A 14,207-nucleotide genomic window follows, 5' to 3' on the forward strand; every position below is an offset into this window, starting at 1 on the left:
AGTGCACAGCAGATTGGCTGAGAGCCCAGTGAGGCTCCCGAGCTCACTAGGCAGGCACTGCTCACCGCAGGCTCGTCTCTGGCTGGTCATGCAGTCACCGTGTATGATAGAACCAAAAAAAGGCAAAAATCGCTGCTTTCAAAGTGTTAGCTTCTTGGACGGATGTGTTAAGAGGGAGGGGCTATGCAAGACAGTGCTAACTAAAGGGGTTTAAGGCTGTATCCACTAAAACTTGTAACGCGATGCTGAAGGTATGCTCAAGCAAACCCTTCCTGCAAAGGGGTTCGCAGACCTGGGTGTGTGTGCCCACAGCCACAGGGTGTCAGCCTGAGTGTGATCTCTGCTTTCAGGCCTACATGACTTGCTTCATCCGGATCTGACCCTGGCCAGTGACTGGTAGGCAAGAAGGTATGGGTGGGAAGGAAAAAGGGGGCATTTGAAGTAACCAGGCTCTCTGGGCTTCCAGGATCTATTGTATCACGGATATCGACCCGGACCACCGGAAGCTCAGCCAACTGGAAGCTGTGGTCCGTTTTCTGACAGGGGTGGATCCAGACCTGGAGTGTGAGTTCCCTCACCCATACCTCTGAACTTGTCCTGTGGGTCCCAGGGTCCCAGGGCTTCCCAAGAGTGAAGAGTTCCATCGACCCATCCCGGGGCCACAAGGGTGGTTTGAGGAGAACAAGAAAAGCCTCCAAAGAAATAGGCAGAGCTGGCTGGAGCGGTGGGCTATGTAGGGTGTGGGCGTTTGGGGAACTCAAGGCCTGCACCCAGGATCCTTGTGCCAGAAGCCAGGATCTTCCTTAGCTCCTTCCAACCCTCCTGCTTGTCCAGTCTATCCCCACCACTACTTCACCTGCCTTGGAGTCCTCAGTTCTACTCTTATTTGGCCAGGCAGTCTCTTCAATCCTATGGTATGGGAGGATCTTCCAAGTCTGTGCACTCGGGCCTCTGGCCAGCTCACTTGAGCGTGGCCCTCAGGAAGCCCCTTTCATATGCTACGTATTATGTTCTCCCCATGCAAAGACCATCTCCCAACCAACCTACCAGGGCATCCATCTATCCATCCATCAGTCAGCAAGGCTGAAGGAGCATGTACTTGCACCAGACCTGGGCACGGACTGAGATACGGACGAGCCAGCCAAGGCCTGCACTTATAGAGCTACAATTTGTGGGGGAAGCCAGACAGTGAACAAGTCTGCGCACGCGCACACACACACACACACACACACACACACACACACACTGTTACGGTCATGACAGGTGCCATGGACAGAGTGCTGATGGGGGTGTGGGGTACAGACAGGTGAAAGGAGGGTCACCGCAGATGAAGGAGAGCCCCAAGTGTCTGGGATCATCTTTGAGAGTGAAGAAAATATCTTGGAAGTAGAAGAGAGTTCGTTATACAGTGGTGCACGTCTAGCACTTGAACGCTATAAGTTACTTTTGTGCCATGTAAATTTCCCTCCAATAAAAAATTAAACCCACGCTAAGAGGAGAAGAGAGTGCTGCCTGTGGAGAGACTAAGGTGAGCAGCCAGACCAGGGAAGCAGCAGGTACTAGGGCACACACAGAGCCGGGTCATGTCTGGAGCAAACACAGCCACCAGCATGTCCTGCTTCAGAGAACAGAGAGGGCGGGAGCTGACACAGGCTGACCAGGCTCTGACTAGCTCAGGACAATATGTAGACTCCACAGTGCTGAACTGGGAGGGCCTTCAGTGTCAACCAACATCTATTCCGTAGTTGAGAGTTTGAAAGCAAAACAGAGAGGGTTGATATCTTTATGCCCACACAGATGGCTTTAATGCCCAGGACACCGCACACAGCTCAGCCTTCTCCTGAACTGCTGTAAGGTGGCGGCTGCACTGTGGGCCTTGTTACTATTATTGGACAGGCTAGTCTCAAATCTGCTATGTAGCCAACGATGACCTCCAACTTCTGAGCCTGTACTTACAAGAGCTGGGACCGAGGCTTGTGCTGTGATGCCTGAACTACAGCCGCGGCTTCTAGGACGTGTGCAACGGGGCAGGACGGGGGGGGGGGGGTGACAGACATCATGTGACTTGTTCCTGCTGTTACCCCCAGGTGATGAGGAGCTGGTGCGGGAGGTGCTGTTTGACGCAGTGGTGACCGCACCCATGGAAGCCTACTGGACAGCACTGGCGCTCAACATCTCCGAGTATGTAGAGGGGGAATGGCTCCAGTGACACATTCAAACCCAGTACTCCATGTCTGATTGAGTCAGGACCCTCAGAAAGATGCACCCCTCAGGAGACACAGGAATATGGGGGAATGGGGGAGGTGGTGAGAACCGCTCCATCCCCCTCAGCTCCCGCCAGCTACTCACTCAAAAACGTCAAGTGCAGCTTTCCCAGGCACAAGGGCTAGTGTCCTCACTGCAGCCCAGCCCAAAACCTGCACTGGGTTTGCTCTCTGGGCTGGTCTCCAGCCACGTGATTCCCACCACCCAGTAAGTGCTCCCGTAAGCATGAAACAGAGAGCTTTGAGGAAAGTTACCTCGGTGCTTCTCAGACACCTAGATTTTCCTCATTCTCTTGCTGGCTTTTTCTGGGTGACATTGAGTTTCATAGCTAGACAGGGGCAAAAAAAAGAGATTGCATAAGAGGTATGAGAGGTAGGGGTCAGAGTGACGTTAATGAGGTGGGGGCTAGAGTGCTTGTGTCTGAACAGGAACATCCAAAACCATAGAGGCCAAACCTCCCTAAACACTCAAGCTCTTTGTGGCTCCTCCATCAAAGCCACCTCCTATTTTTAAAGCATATGTGCAGTGTGCTTCATTTCCCAGGAGAGGGGCCAGAACACAGTGTTCGTGTGCACATACTCCATGTGTGCCTCCGGTATCCACGGAAGGCTGTTCAGGAAAGGTTCTCAGTGCTGCTCTCTCTCATTAGAAAACTAGGTCACTGAAACGGGGCGTGAACCATATGTAACATTGAACCATATAAATGCAATGTGTAACTCTGAACCATAGTATACAAATAAACCTAAGAGAAAGAAAATTTATAAGACGAGATACTAGAACACTGTGTACTGAGGGGCAAATCTCTTCACTGGCTTCTACGCTACAAAATTAAGCGATGAGAGAGATCGCTTAATAAAGTGTGGCTGCCCAAGAAAGGCCAGCATAGCATCCCACTGCTGTAACCCCAGTGCTGGGAAGACAGAGATAAGGCAGAGAACAGTCGAAAAAGACCCTTAATGTCAACCTCTGACAGCCACAAGCGCGCGCGCGCGCGCACACACACACACACACACACACACACACACACACATATGCTCACGCAAACACATGTACACAGTTATAACACACACATAAAACTGAAAGCCAACATGTTGTGGGGTTGAAGGCTCTCCCACTGAAGATAGGGACAAGCCTGCCCCAGTCCACTCCCATACAGCAAGGCCAGAAAGCACGTAAGCAACTAGACAAGAGAGCAGACTGACGGCCATGAGGACTGGAAAGAGAAAACAAAAATGGTCTTTGGTTAAAATGATATAATTGGGGGCGGGAGACTCCATGGTGGTGGGAAAAGGGGAGGGAAGGGTAACTCCATGGTAGGGGGGGAGGGCTCTGTGGTAGAGTGCCTGCCCGCCCTGGGCTCCATCTCCAACACTGTAAAATAAATATATTATATCATATCATATCATATACCAGGAAACTGCAAAGGAATAGGAAAATCACCACAGCCAATAATAGAATTTAGTAAAGCAGCAGGTTTTAATACCAATATTCAAAACTTAGTAATACCTGGAACTGGAGAAATGGCCTAGTGGTTAAAAACACATACTGCTCTTACAGAGAACCTGAGTTTGGCTCCCAGCACCCACGCTCAGTGGCTTCCAGCTGCCTAGAACTCCAGCTCCTGGGGACCTGACACCATCCTCCAACTCCCGTGGGTGTGTGCACTCACAGGCATATACCCACAGAGGGAATGCCCGTGAGACTGTGCATCCAGGGGACTGATTATAAAGTTCATTAGAACAACCAAGAACACCCAACATCTCAACCCCGGGGATGGTCCCACCTAGATAGGAAGGCGTCACCAAACCACTGTGAATTGTGGTGCTGGTACACGAAAGGGCAGCCAGGCCCAGGGGGCACAGATCCCAAGGAACTGTGTGTCATATCAGTGAGGGGAGGGGAGCCTGATAGCTGGTGCAGAGCCAGTGGGACTAACACACCACTGGGCAAGTTTCTCACACCACACACCTGGGTAGTGACTCACACTCAGACACAGACAAGAAGCCTCGTAAGTACCATCAGAAACTGTGATCCCGCTGCTCTGAGACCTGGGAGTCAGCAAGCTTTTCCTAACACTGAGTCAAAGCTCGGCAGCCACACAAGAGTGACTGGTAAATTTAACAGCCGGGAAATGTCTGTCTTGGGAGGGTGCAAAGCGAGATTGAACTGGGAGGCGGCAGCCATGAGCTGGTGGAGGTACCACTTCTACAGCACCTGTGTGAAGGACAGAGAGCTTCAGGGACAGACAAGCAGAGCACAGGACCATACAGGGACAGCAGCCGAGAGAAAAGATCGGTCCTTAAATATGCGTTGGCCCAGCTCTTAATAAGAGACACATCTAAAACCACTCAAGACAGTGCCTCTTACCATCTTCGGCAGCATACACTGTTGGGATACGTAGCAAAAGTATGTGGGCCATGAGCAGAGACAGATAAAACTATGACCTGTGCTTGGTAACCGGACGGCTATAGAGGATGCTGATGTGGATGGCCTGAGGTCGCACTGTGGTAGCTTCACTGGGAGCCAACATCTCCAGCAAGAGAAAAAAAAAAAAGATTCAAGTTCCAAAAATCAAAAATATTTAAATTCAAAACTTGGATATGAATTGTAAACATCCACCTGAGTTCATGATCTGTTTTTGATTAAAGAGATTAAGACGCTGCCCCTATCCTGCCCTGCTTGGAGGAGTTTAGCCTCTGAGTTCCTAGACTGTCCTGCTGGGGGAGCACTACCCTGGAGCACCCAGCTGTCTCAGGGACTGGCGATGCTGGTCCTCAGTAAAGTGAGTCTGGAGACATCCCTGACGGTAGGAAAGGGGTTGGAAATGAACCAGATGAACCAGGAGCATCCTATGGAAGGAGAAGCTAGCAAGACTAATGAGACTCAGAGGCCCCTGCAGAGAACTCATGAGCCAGGGACGTGATGAGAGCAGAAGGTAGCCATGACTGCAATGGGCCGCACTCCAATGCACAGAGTCCACGGAAGACAAAACCCATTCGCTGGTTACATTGGAGGTGTAAGACAAACACTAGTTTAAATAAGCAAAAAGCATCAGTTGCTTATCTCGCCTCTTCCGTGCAAATTGTATTTCCAGTAAGAAGCAAAATAAGGAGAAAATGAAGAAATGTGCCTGTGAGTGTCCCCAGCCAAGAGGCAGCGTGCACCTATGCGCATATATGTATACATATATATATATATGTATACACGCACACACACACACACACACACACACACACACACATACCTGTGTACATATGTGCAAGTAAATTAGAAAGAAGAACGAACGTTTACCTGGTTCCCACGTCAGCCACGGGTCAGGCTGACCTACAGCTGAAGGGCCAGCTAGGGCAATACATGGTGGCAGAGTGCAATGCTTATGGGGGTAGACGGCACCAGGACACCCTCAGACCACAGAGAGTAAAAGCTCACAGCCAGATATGGTCAGGTCCCGGGGTCTAAGAGGTAATTTACAAGAAATACAAAGGACAAAAAAAAAAAAAAAAAGAGTGTACTAAACAATGCTTTAGCAATTGACCTCACCCAGACAGCCGGTCTGGTCTTGTGAAAAGTGATCTGCAGGAAGAGAAGCCGGGATGAGGAGACCCAGAGCCAGGTTAAAAAGACCGTTGACTGCCATGGGCGTGGAGTTTCTAATAAGTGGTCTAAAGTCACAGTGGCAATGGCTGCGCTGTTTGGTGAATGTGCTAAAAGACATCCTTTAGATGGGGAAATTACATGGTGTGCCGATTGTGGCTCAAGTCAGGGAGGAGGGAAAGCAGATATTAAATAAGCTGCTGTGTTGAACAGACCATGGTCAAGTTCTGATTCTCCCCAGGCTAATGTCACGAAGCACTTGGGCTATCTGATGACCCTGGGCATCATGGATATTTTGGGAGGGGAGGATGATGTTAACACTGGGGGTTTTCTTGCGCTTTGGACTGGTGCTCTTTAGAGATGCCTACCCCAGGGTCTGATTCTGTGCAGCTACTGCAGGGCGCTGGTACCCAAGTAACCCAGACACCCACCTGCACAGTCCCATCCCTCTCTAGACCCTTCTCGTCAGGGACTCCCCAGTCCTCTAACCACCTGTGTTACCCCAGGCCTGGTGCTGGGTCTGGATATGGATTCTGCCAGTGTAGAGCACAAACCACGTAACCTCCAGCTGTGACAGTGCTTAAGTGCCACTGTCCCATGTCCTCAAGTAGCCATAAACCCAGGTACTGAAAAAGACAGCCTGCATGTTATCATTGCTTTACATCGCAGAGAGTCAGAGCCTGGTGTGGAAGTGGCCTTTCTGGGGACCCGGGCTGGCCTTCTAAGAAGAAGCTTGTTCGTAGGCTCCGAGAAGGTCTCTGATAGGTGAGTCCTGCCAGGCACCCGGAGGTTGGAGGTGGGGACTCTGGGAGGGAGGAACATGTCACAAGTCTTGGGTCCCTTTGGGGCATGCAGAGCAGAGATGGTCTCAATAGGCTGTGCCCTGTGAGTCCATTGACATAGACACCGGGAGAACAGTTGGTGGTGGTGTCAGTCTTTCCTTCCACCTGCTCAAGGTCCCTCACTAAGTCCCAATGCCTTCAGCCATGAGCTCCTCAGTGACTCTCTCTGGACTCAGTGACAAGTCCACACACCCTAAGCAAGGTTGGAGGCTTTCTAGGAAAACAGTTTTGGTGGCTTTCCCCTCTCCTTTCTTCCTTCCCTCCCCTAATTCCCAGAGAGTCGGGGTGGGGGTGGCACCATCCTTTAAAAAAGGGGGGGCTTCTAAGGGGAAGACAGGGCAACACACAGACCTTCTTCAGGCGATCAAGGACTTTGGGAAGCTGGGAATGCAGCGGTCTGGAGGACCACAGATGCACTGTGTAGCCCGGGTGGAGAACTCCCTTTACCTGGACCATGATGCAATAGGCAATCTGGGGACTCTGGAACAGCAAATCTGCTCTCAGCACAGGCAAGCCACTCACTCAAACTTCAGTCCTCTACCTGGGAATTACCCACAGGTGCCACTTAGTTTTGCACCCCACCCAGCTTCGCCCACTTCCTAGTCAGCTTCTCGACCAGCCTCCCTCTGTAGGCTTGTGTGTGCTCAGGGAAAGCAAACCCGTAATTAGCAAGGAAAAGCTTCTCCGAAAGGAGACTAATGTTGCACACTGAAGCCTTTCAAAGTAACCATTTTAGGGCAATCCATGCCTCTTTACTGCAGTGATAGAATTGACTGTGGGATCTCCTCACTCGGATCTGCCAGTGAACCAGACAAAAGAAATCACCTATTCCCAAAGGAAGTGTACTTTGTTGCCAATACAACTGCCTGTTCCTGCCGGGTACCCGCTCAGCCTCTGCTGCCCTCCCCTTCTACCAGATGCTCCGGCATTTTGCTTCTGGAAAAGGCAGGAACTGCCTGGAGCAACTTAAGAGCTGATAACTCTTCATTCTTTTTTTTATTGAGAGCCCTTGAAACAGGTCATGCCATGTAGTCAACATAACTGAGAACCCTGAACATCCTCTCTAGTCCTGGGAGTGCGAGGGTAACAGTGTACTTACTGCCTCTGCTGGGTGCAGGGGCTGTTTCCTACCTGCATCTCAGCCAGCACAGGATGCTGGTCCCAGCCCAGCCAGGATGATCATGTAGGACACAGGGAAAAGGGACAGACATCTTCCCAGATTTGAGGAGACATCAATCCCACTCTCACAGGAAGTTCCTGACACCTGAAGATGAAGCCAGTATTTTTACCATGGACCACTTCCCACTGTGGTATCGGCAGGCCTCTGAGCAGCCCCCAGGCAGCTTTGTCTTCAATCTCCGCTGGGCAGAGGGACCAGGTAACCTACACCTCTGTGCTCTCCCCAAGAGTGGAAAGTGGGGGCGGGGTGATATGGAAGAGAGGAAGACCCCAGGGCTCCCTCCCTGCCTTCCCTCCTGACACTGCAGCTTGAGACATGCGTGGTACAGCACACAGGATGTAGGACTGTGTGTTCTTAACCCCGGCTAGCACTCAAACTCTGGAATGGAACAAAAGAAAGAGATTTGACCCGAAAGCCAGCCAGTCCAACTCCTGGCCCACATTCCCAATGTGAGATCAGCTTTAAAACTCTACACCCTCAGAGGACTTATCCACATGGCTCTTCCAGTCTCCACGCCCCTCAGATTATCCAGAAGGCAGCTCCTAGGGCATAGGGGAAACAGCCAGGGCCAGCCAGCAGACCCCTACAAGCCCAGGCCACTGGGCAGGGAGAAGAAGTGACACCAAGCTGGGGACTCCAACTTCCAGCCCTGGTCACTCTGGAGGATGGCAGGAAACATCAAAACCTTCACTGGATTGCGAGGAAAATCAGACTGCTGAGAGTGCATGGGGCCTACAGCTCAGTGCACCCTGAAACTCTTAGTTACCTTTGAGGAAATGGTCTGGAGAGACTGGGCAGGGGGGAGTCCTTGTCCAGAATCCAGAAGTCTAAGCAACAAATATCCATCAGGTTGGCACAAGGGGGCTGAGTCAATGCAGAGGGACTAGAACTTGGACAGTACCCACTCACCCACTCATGGTTGAGTGAGAGAGGTGGGCAAGAGGTCAAGATGGTAAAGGCAGACATCTCAGGTGTGTGTGTGTGTGTGTGTGTGTGTGTGTGTGTGTGTGTGTGTGTGTGAAGTGAGGAAGGTTTTCAGGAAGTGGTAGCCTGTAGAGGAGCACCACTGTGTGTCTGTGTGCTTGCACACATAGGGACACACACACATACACACCATGGTGAACTGCCCTAGGACTGTCAGCTTCAGGAGCTCAGCAGCTCATGGCTTTCCAGGGTTGCCCCTCTAGGCCGAAGACAACAAGGGGGGACTTCTGTTCTATAACCCCTAAGCGTCCTTACGATCCACTGAGCCCGGCACTGCACCCTGTGTCACTCTCCACCCACACACCAGTTTGTGATGTGCTGGACAAACGTTTCCCCACGAAAACCCTGTGAGATGAGCACTGTTGTCCCCATCTCTCATCGTACATGGGGAGAGACGAAGGCTCAGAGACGCTCTGTGACTCGCTCAGGTTACACAGCACACACGAGAGCCTTTTACACAGCAAGCTATAGCCACGTCCACCTCATTAAAGTCCAGGTTATTTTGACACCCTAAATATAGGACAGGAGACAGAGAGAAAAGAGGTATTTTCATTCCCAGGACCCACAAAGAAGGTTCTCAAAGGCCAAGCTGAAGTTCTTCCCAGGTTGCACACCTAAGGCAGAGAGGCAGCTCCTCCCACACGAGGGGCTCCCAAAGGACAGACACCCACGGGCTCCAGAGATGCTGCCTGGGTGAGACCCGGGGCCCCGCCCAGGCAGGGTGACAGGCTCCCTCCTGCCTGCACTGTCACCAGAACTGCCTGCTGGCTGCTAGGGGAAGCTTTATGTGTCCACGAGGTAGGAGGGCAGGTGGGTGGGGAACGGAGCTGCCAGGAGAAGACAGGGAAGCTAGCAGCCCAAAAGGGGACTGCTGAGGAGGGAGGCGGGAGCGAGCTCCCTTCCTACGCCCCTGCACACTTGCTCAGCCTGAGCACATGCGTAAAGCCACGTGGACAATTCCGGGCCGCCCATCCTCCCCAAGAGAAAGAAAATAATTTCATTTTAATGGGGTCAGGGAGCCATGAAGGCAGAGGCAGAGAGGGGTAACCTCCAAGCTAACCTGAGGTCTAGTAGACAGTGCTGCCCGATTGTGTTACCTCTGTAGCCTGAGCCTATGCCACCTGTGGGTACACCTCAGTCTGCCAGCACCAAGGACATGCCTCATCCTGGACTTGTTCACACAGGCCCTGTGTCATGTGACCATTGACATTAAGGTTGAAATTCCCAAGGTCCCCAGAAATTAACTGAGTGATGCCCAAAAGTCGGTGCTAGCAGGAAGGCAGGCCGCAGAGCCAAGGACTCCTGCAGGGGTCCCTACATCCGTGTTTTATAGATGTTTCCAGAAACAAAGGGAAGGATCTGCTCTCCGTTTCTACTCTGGTTCCTTTGGCTTTGCCATGGCAAGTTTTCTGGAACAGAGAACAGCTCGGGGGGTCATGAGCTTCCACAATCTGAGCATAGATTCTTGAGACCTGTGGAAGATAGCGAGGTAACGGGAAACCATAAGAACGCTATCCATAGGAAACCGTGCTTGGCCCCAGTACAGAGGCACCACTGACCAGCAATCTCCACCAGGCGTTGAGAGCTGGTTATCACAGGCAGTATGACAGAACAGGACAGTACACAACCTTGGACTGATGAGAGGCCTTTGGGAAGCTGACTCAAGGACATGGACGGACAGAAGCCAGAGGCCAGACAGCAGCCTGCTGGAAAGCTGCTCTCCTGTGGAGCTCAAACCACCCTCTGATCTTGTTCCCAGGATGGCCTGGTTCTTCTAAAAGAAGTGAGAGGCAACCCAGATCTCCAGGGACCTGGCAGAAAGTTCTAGAAGGGCAGCAAATGAAAAAGGAAGTCGTCGTGGTGGTGAGCTGGGCACCACCAGCTAGGATCCATGAAGCCTCATAGATGTGTCAGCTATCATTCTGGCTGCTGGGGTGGCTCATCCGCCATATCTGGCTCGTGAGCAGGGCCATCACTGCCACTTTCTGTGACTCACAAAGGCAAGGCCGGGTCACCCACCACCCAGGCTGCCTGGGATGCCTACGACCTGCCCTTTAATATATGGTGCATCTATTGTCTGCTTGATAGTGTAGTCACCTGGTGAGAGGGCAGGGAAACCCAGCTTAAGGGTTGCCCTGGCCAGACTGGCCTGTGGCACAATCTTGATTGTTAAGTGGAGAAGGGCCTAGACTGCCATGTAAGGGGCCATCCCTGGACAGGTGGTCCGTCCTGAGCTTCATAGTCAGCCTTGCTCCATAATTCCTGCGTCCGGCTCCAGCCATGACTTCCTGCCCCAACCTCCCTCAGTGATGGACTATAAACACTTCCTCCCAAAGTTGCTTTTGGGTGTGGTGTTTATCACAGCAGCAGAAACACAAAGTGGGACAAAGCCCCTGATGGGTAAGACCCATGTGGGAGGACAGGCCATGACAGGGTCCTGCGGCGACAGCAAGCAGAACTAAGCAGCAGCAACAGGCAGGCGGGTTTGCTGCCTGGAGACGGAGCAAAGTCACGGTGCCGCTGTGATGCTGGCATCTCTTGGCTCAGGCAGGCAGAGGCTAAGGGATGATCTGACAGGTCCAGGTTTGTCCAGATGCAGGGACAGCAAGGGACCGTCAGGTGGTGGACAGCTGTAACCCATGACAGCCACCGGACCCTTCCTCCCACCTCACCAGGGATAGCTTATCCCCGCTTTCCTGTTTGCCCTGCGTTCCAAGAGATAGGCTCAACCCCCGTCCCACCTCTGCAGGCGCCGAGAATAACAATAATTCTCATTTCCCCAGATAGCCCCGGCAAACCAGTGGCGGTAAGGGCCAGCACGGCAATAACTGTGACAGTGGACGGGAAGACGGCCATTGCAGCAGGTAAGAGCCGCCCTGAACTGCTGTGGGGGAAGCTACCAGGCAAAGTCGTGAAGGCTGGCAGGGCGGAGCTGGCTCAGCCAGAGCACCTGTCTAGCTGGCCTGAGGCCATCTCATCCCCAGCACCACATACACAGGAAGAAAGAATAAAGGTGCCCTGGATATAGGGACTCTAAATTTTCCCAAGAGAAATGCTGGCGGAAGGATGCTTGCGTCACGTTGTCTTTAAAACCATAAAACCAAAAAAATACTCATGGAGTTAAATGCAGCCCAGAGAGGTTGAGAGACCTGCTCAAGGACAGGACAGGAACAATCTAGACCTCCATCCCATCCCTGGGACACTGCTTCCCTAAGACATTACCTAAGCCCATGACTCTGCACTGTCTACCTGGGACTCCAGATGACCAGGGGAGACCATATGACAGACAAAGAAACTGAGTCACAGAGAAGTTATTTGTCCAGAGTTCCACGAAATAAAGGTAGAAACTGGACTCAGACCAGCTCTCTTTGGGACCCGGAGTCAATCCCATTGCCTAGGTTCTAAGAGGAAGAGAGCATCCAGTGGCCCTCATAAGCTTGTCCTGACTCTGTAGGTTTTTTGGTGGCTAGGTCAGTGCATGGCATCTGTGTCTTGCTGTTCGAGTCTCTGTGATTGTGCCCTCCATGTCCCTCAAGAAGCTGTGCAGTCCACTGGTTATTCAACCTAGGGGGAGCTGAGGTACCAGGCAATTGTCTCATACTCCAGGGGCCTGGCAAGATGGGAGACCAGTGGCCGGCAGGACCCTGCCCTCCTCCCTAGGCTGCAAGTGTCTAGCGCGGAGATAAAAGAAGGGAAGGCCCGAGTTTCCTCAGGAAGCGTGGGCTACCCAGAGTCAGGGTTCCTGTGTATTCTCCAAAGAGCTGAGGTAGGCAGGTTTCCACCTCAGCATCTCCAGCAAATTGTAAGGTGCGTCCCTCCGACCCCAGCAGCTCCTCACAGCACAATTCTTCCAGAGCCCATGGCATGCTAATCCCAGGCCAGAAATGATGCCCACTTCTCTCCCTAAAACCCTCCTGTGGTTTAGTCCCAGCAGACCTGTGGCTACCTTGTTCTGCCTGAAGGCTTTATGGCCCCTCTACCTTGAAGACCTGGGGAAGGAGAGGAGTGTGAGGCCAGCCTTCTGACTGTGTTTCCCCACACTCTCCAATTACCTGATAGAATTTTTAACTCCAAGCTGAGTTAGAGCCAGGAGGGGTTGCCATAGAAACCATGTCCCAGTGCCTCCAGTTGAACTCCTTCAGACAGTCCCCGTGACGCTCAGGGTGCACGGCTGTGACAGGAAAAGCATGAGGCGCTGGAGACCTGATGTCGTGAGTTCATCTGCGTCTCATCCTATATCCTCCTTTCCCTGGTCCCCGGCACAACCTCCCCCATCCTGGGACCAGCTAGGATCTTCACCTCTAGGAAGGGTAGGTGGTGTGTTGGCTGTCCCTAGAAGCTGGGGCCTTGACACTCTCCAGAACAGGCGGCCCTGGTGCACAGTGTCTAGGCAGGGGCTGTGCCAGGCCTGCCCTGCATCTGGAGAGACTTGAGTCACATTAGGGGTCTGGATAGACAGGACTGTTGCCCTCTGCGTGTCTCCTTGTTTGAACTGCGCCTTTAGCTTCAGTAGCAATGTGTGCTGTGCTGTACTGTGCTGTGCTGCTCCTGCAGGGGGCTTAGGTGAGACCAGATGTGGCTCTGCTATAGAGAGACTAGAGGAAGGTGACCCTGGCTCTGACCACACCTAGGAAGAGAGACTCTGGGGCTGTATGACCTTGTGTACCCTGGGGATTCACATCTCCCTGACTTAGTGAGTTGTCATTCCAAGAACGCTCCCAAAGCAAAGGTTCCTTGTGAGTCTTTGAAGGCCAAGAGTTCAGAACCACTGGGCTAGAGGCCAGTCCTGCCCTGGAGATGAAGAGGCCACAGGGAGCCAAGCTTTTCCTCCTGGGCTGGGCCAGCAACCCAGAGGCCAGGCTTTCTTGCTCTCCCCTCTTCATTGCTGCACCCCTATCTTTCTAGCCCCTAATTCGAGCTTCCTACAGGCTGAAGGGACCTCGTCTTAAACCCATGTGTGGGGTGCTTATGTAGCCAGTCCTAAAAGACCAAGGTGGCAGGCATTAGCTCACTGAGCCTCCAGCAACGCCCGCCCCTCCTCCCCAGATCCCAGGGGATGTCTAGCAGAGTCTGCTCACCTCTCCTGCACAAGCTTCACTCTGCCCTGAGGCTCAAACCTGTTACTGCCAGGCAGGAGCATGGATAGGTTTAAAATCCCAGCCCATCCCTGCCCAGTGCTTACCACCCTTGTCCTGAGCCAATTCGTACCCAGGATGCTGCTCTCACACCCCTCCCAGCCCTGAGGTCCTGGGTACTGGGCAAGGGACCCATCTGTCACATAGATCCCTCTGCATCAGGGTGACACAAATGGTGTGGCTGCCTGGCACAGCCGGGAGACAGGA

General features: G+C 52.6%; 1 protein-coding gene across 3 annotated transcripts in view; it reads left to right on the top strand.

Moving 5' to 3' along the window:
• The window catches only part of Cacna2d4 (calcium voltage-gated channel auxiliary subunit alpha2delta 4), a 116,493-nt gene that overhangs the window by 63,032 nt on the left and 39,254 nt on the right, over window positions 1–14,207 (top strand). For all 3 annotated transcript variants that reach the window (XM_063286109.1, NM_001191751.2, XM_063286110.1), the window contains 6 exons: window positions 351–396; window positions 467–564; window positions 2,088–2,181; window positions 6,529–6,624; window positions 7,952–8,079; window positions 11,649–11,729. In XM_063286109.1, coding sequence (XP_063142179.1) covers window positions 351–396; window positions 467–564; window positions 2,088–2,181; window positions 6,529–6,624; window positions 7,952–8,079; window positions 11,649–11,729 — 543 coding nt within the window. The remainder of the gene's footprint in view (window positions 1–350; window positions 397–466; window positions 565–2,087; window positions 2,182–6,528; window positions 6,625–7,951; window positions 8,080–11,648; window positions 11,730–14,207) is intronic.

This window comes from Rattus norvegicus, chromosome 4 (genome assembly GCF_036323735.1).
Source record: "Rattus norvegicus strain BN/NHsdMcwi chromosome 4, GRCr8, whole genome shotgun sequence".
Classification (NCBI taxonomy): Eukaryota; Metazoa; Chordata; class Mammalia; order Rodentia; family Muridae; genus Rattus; species Rattus norvegicus.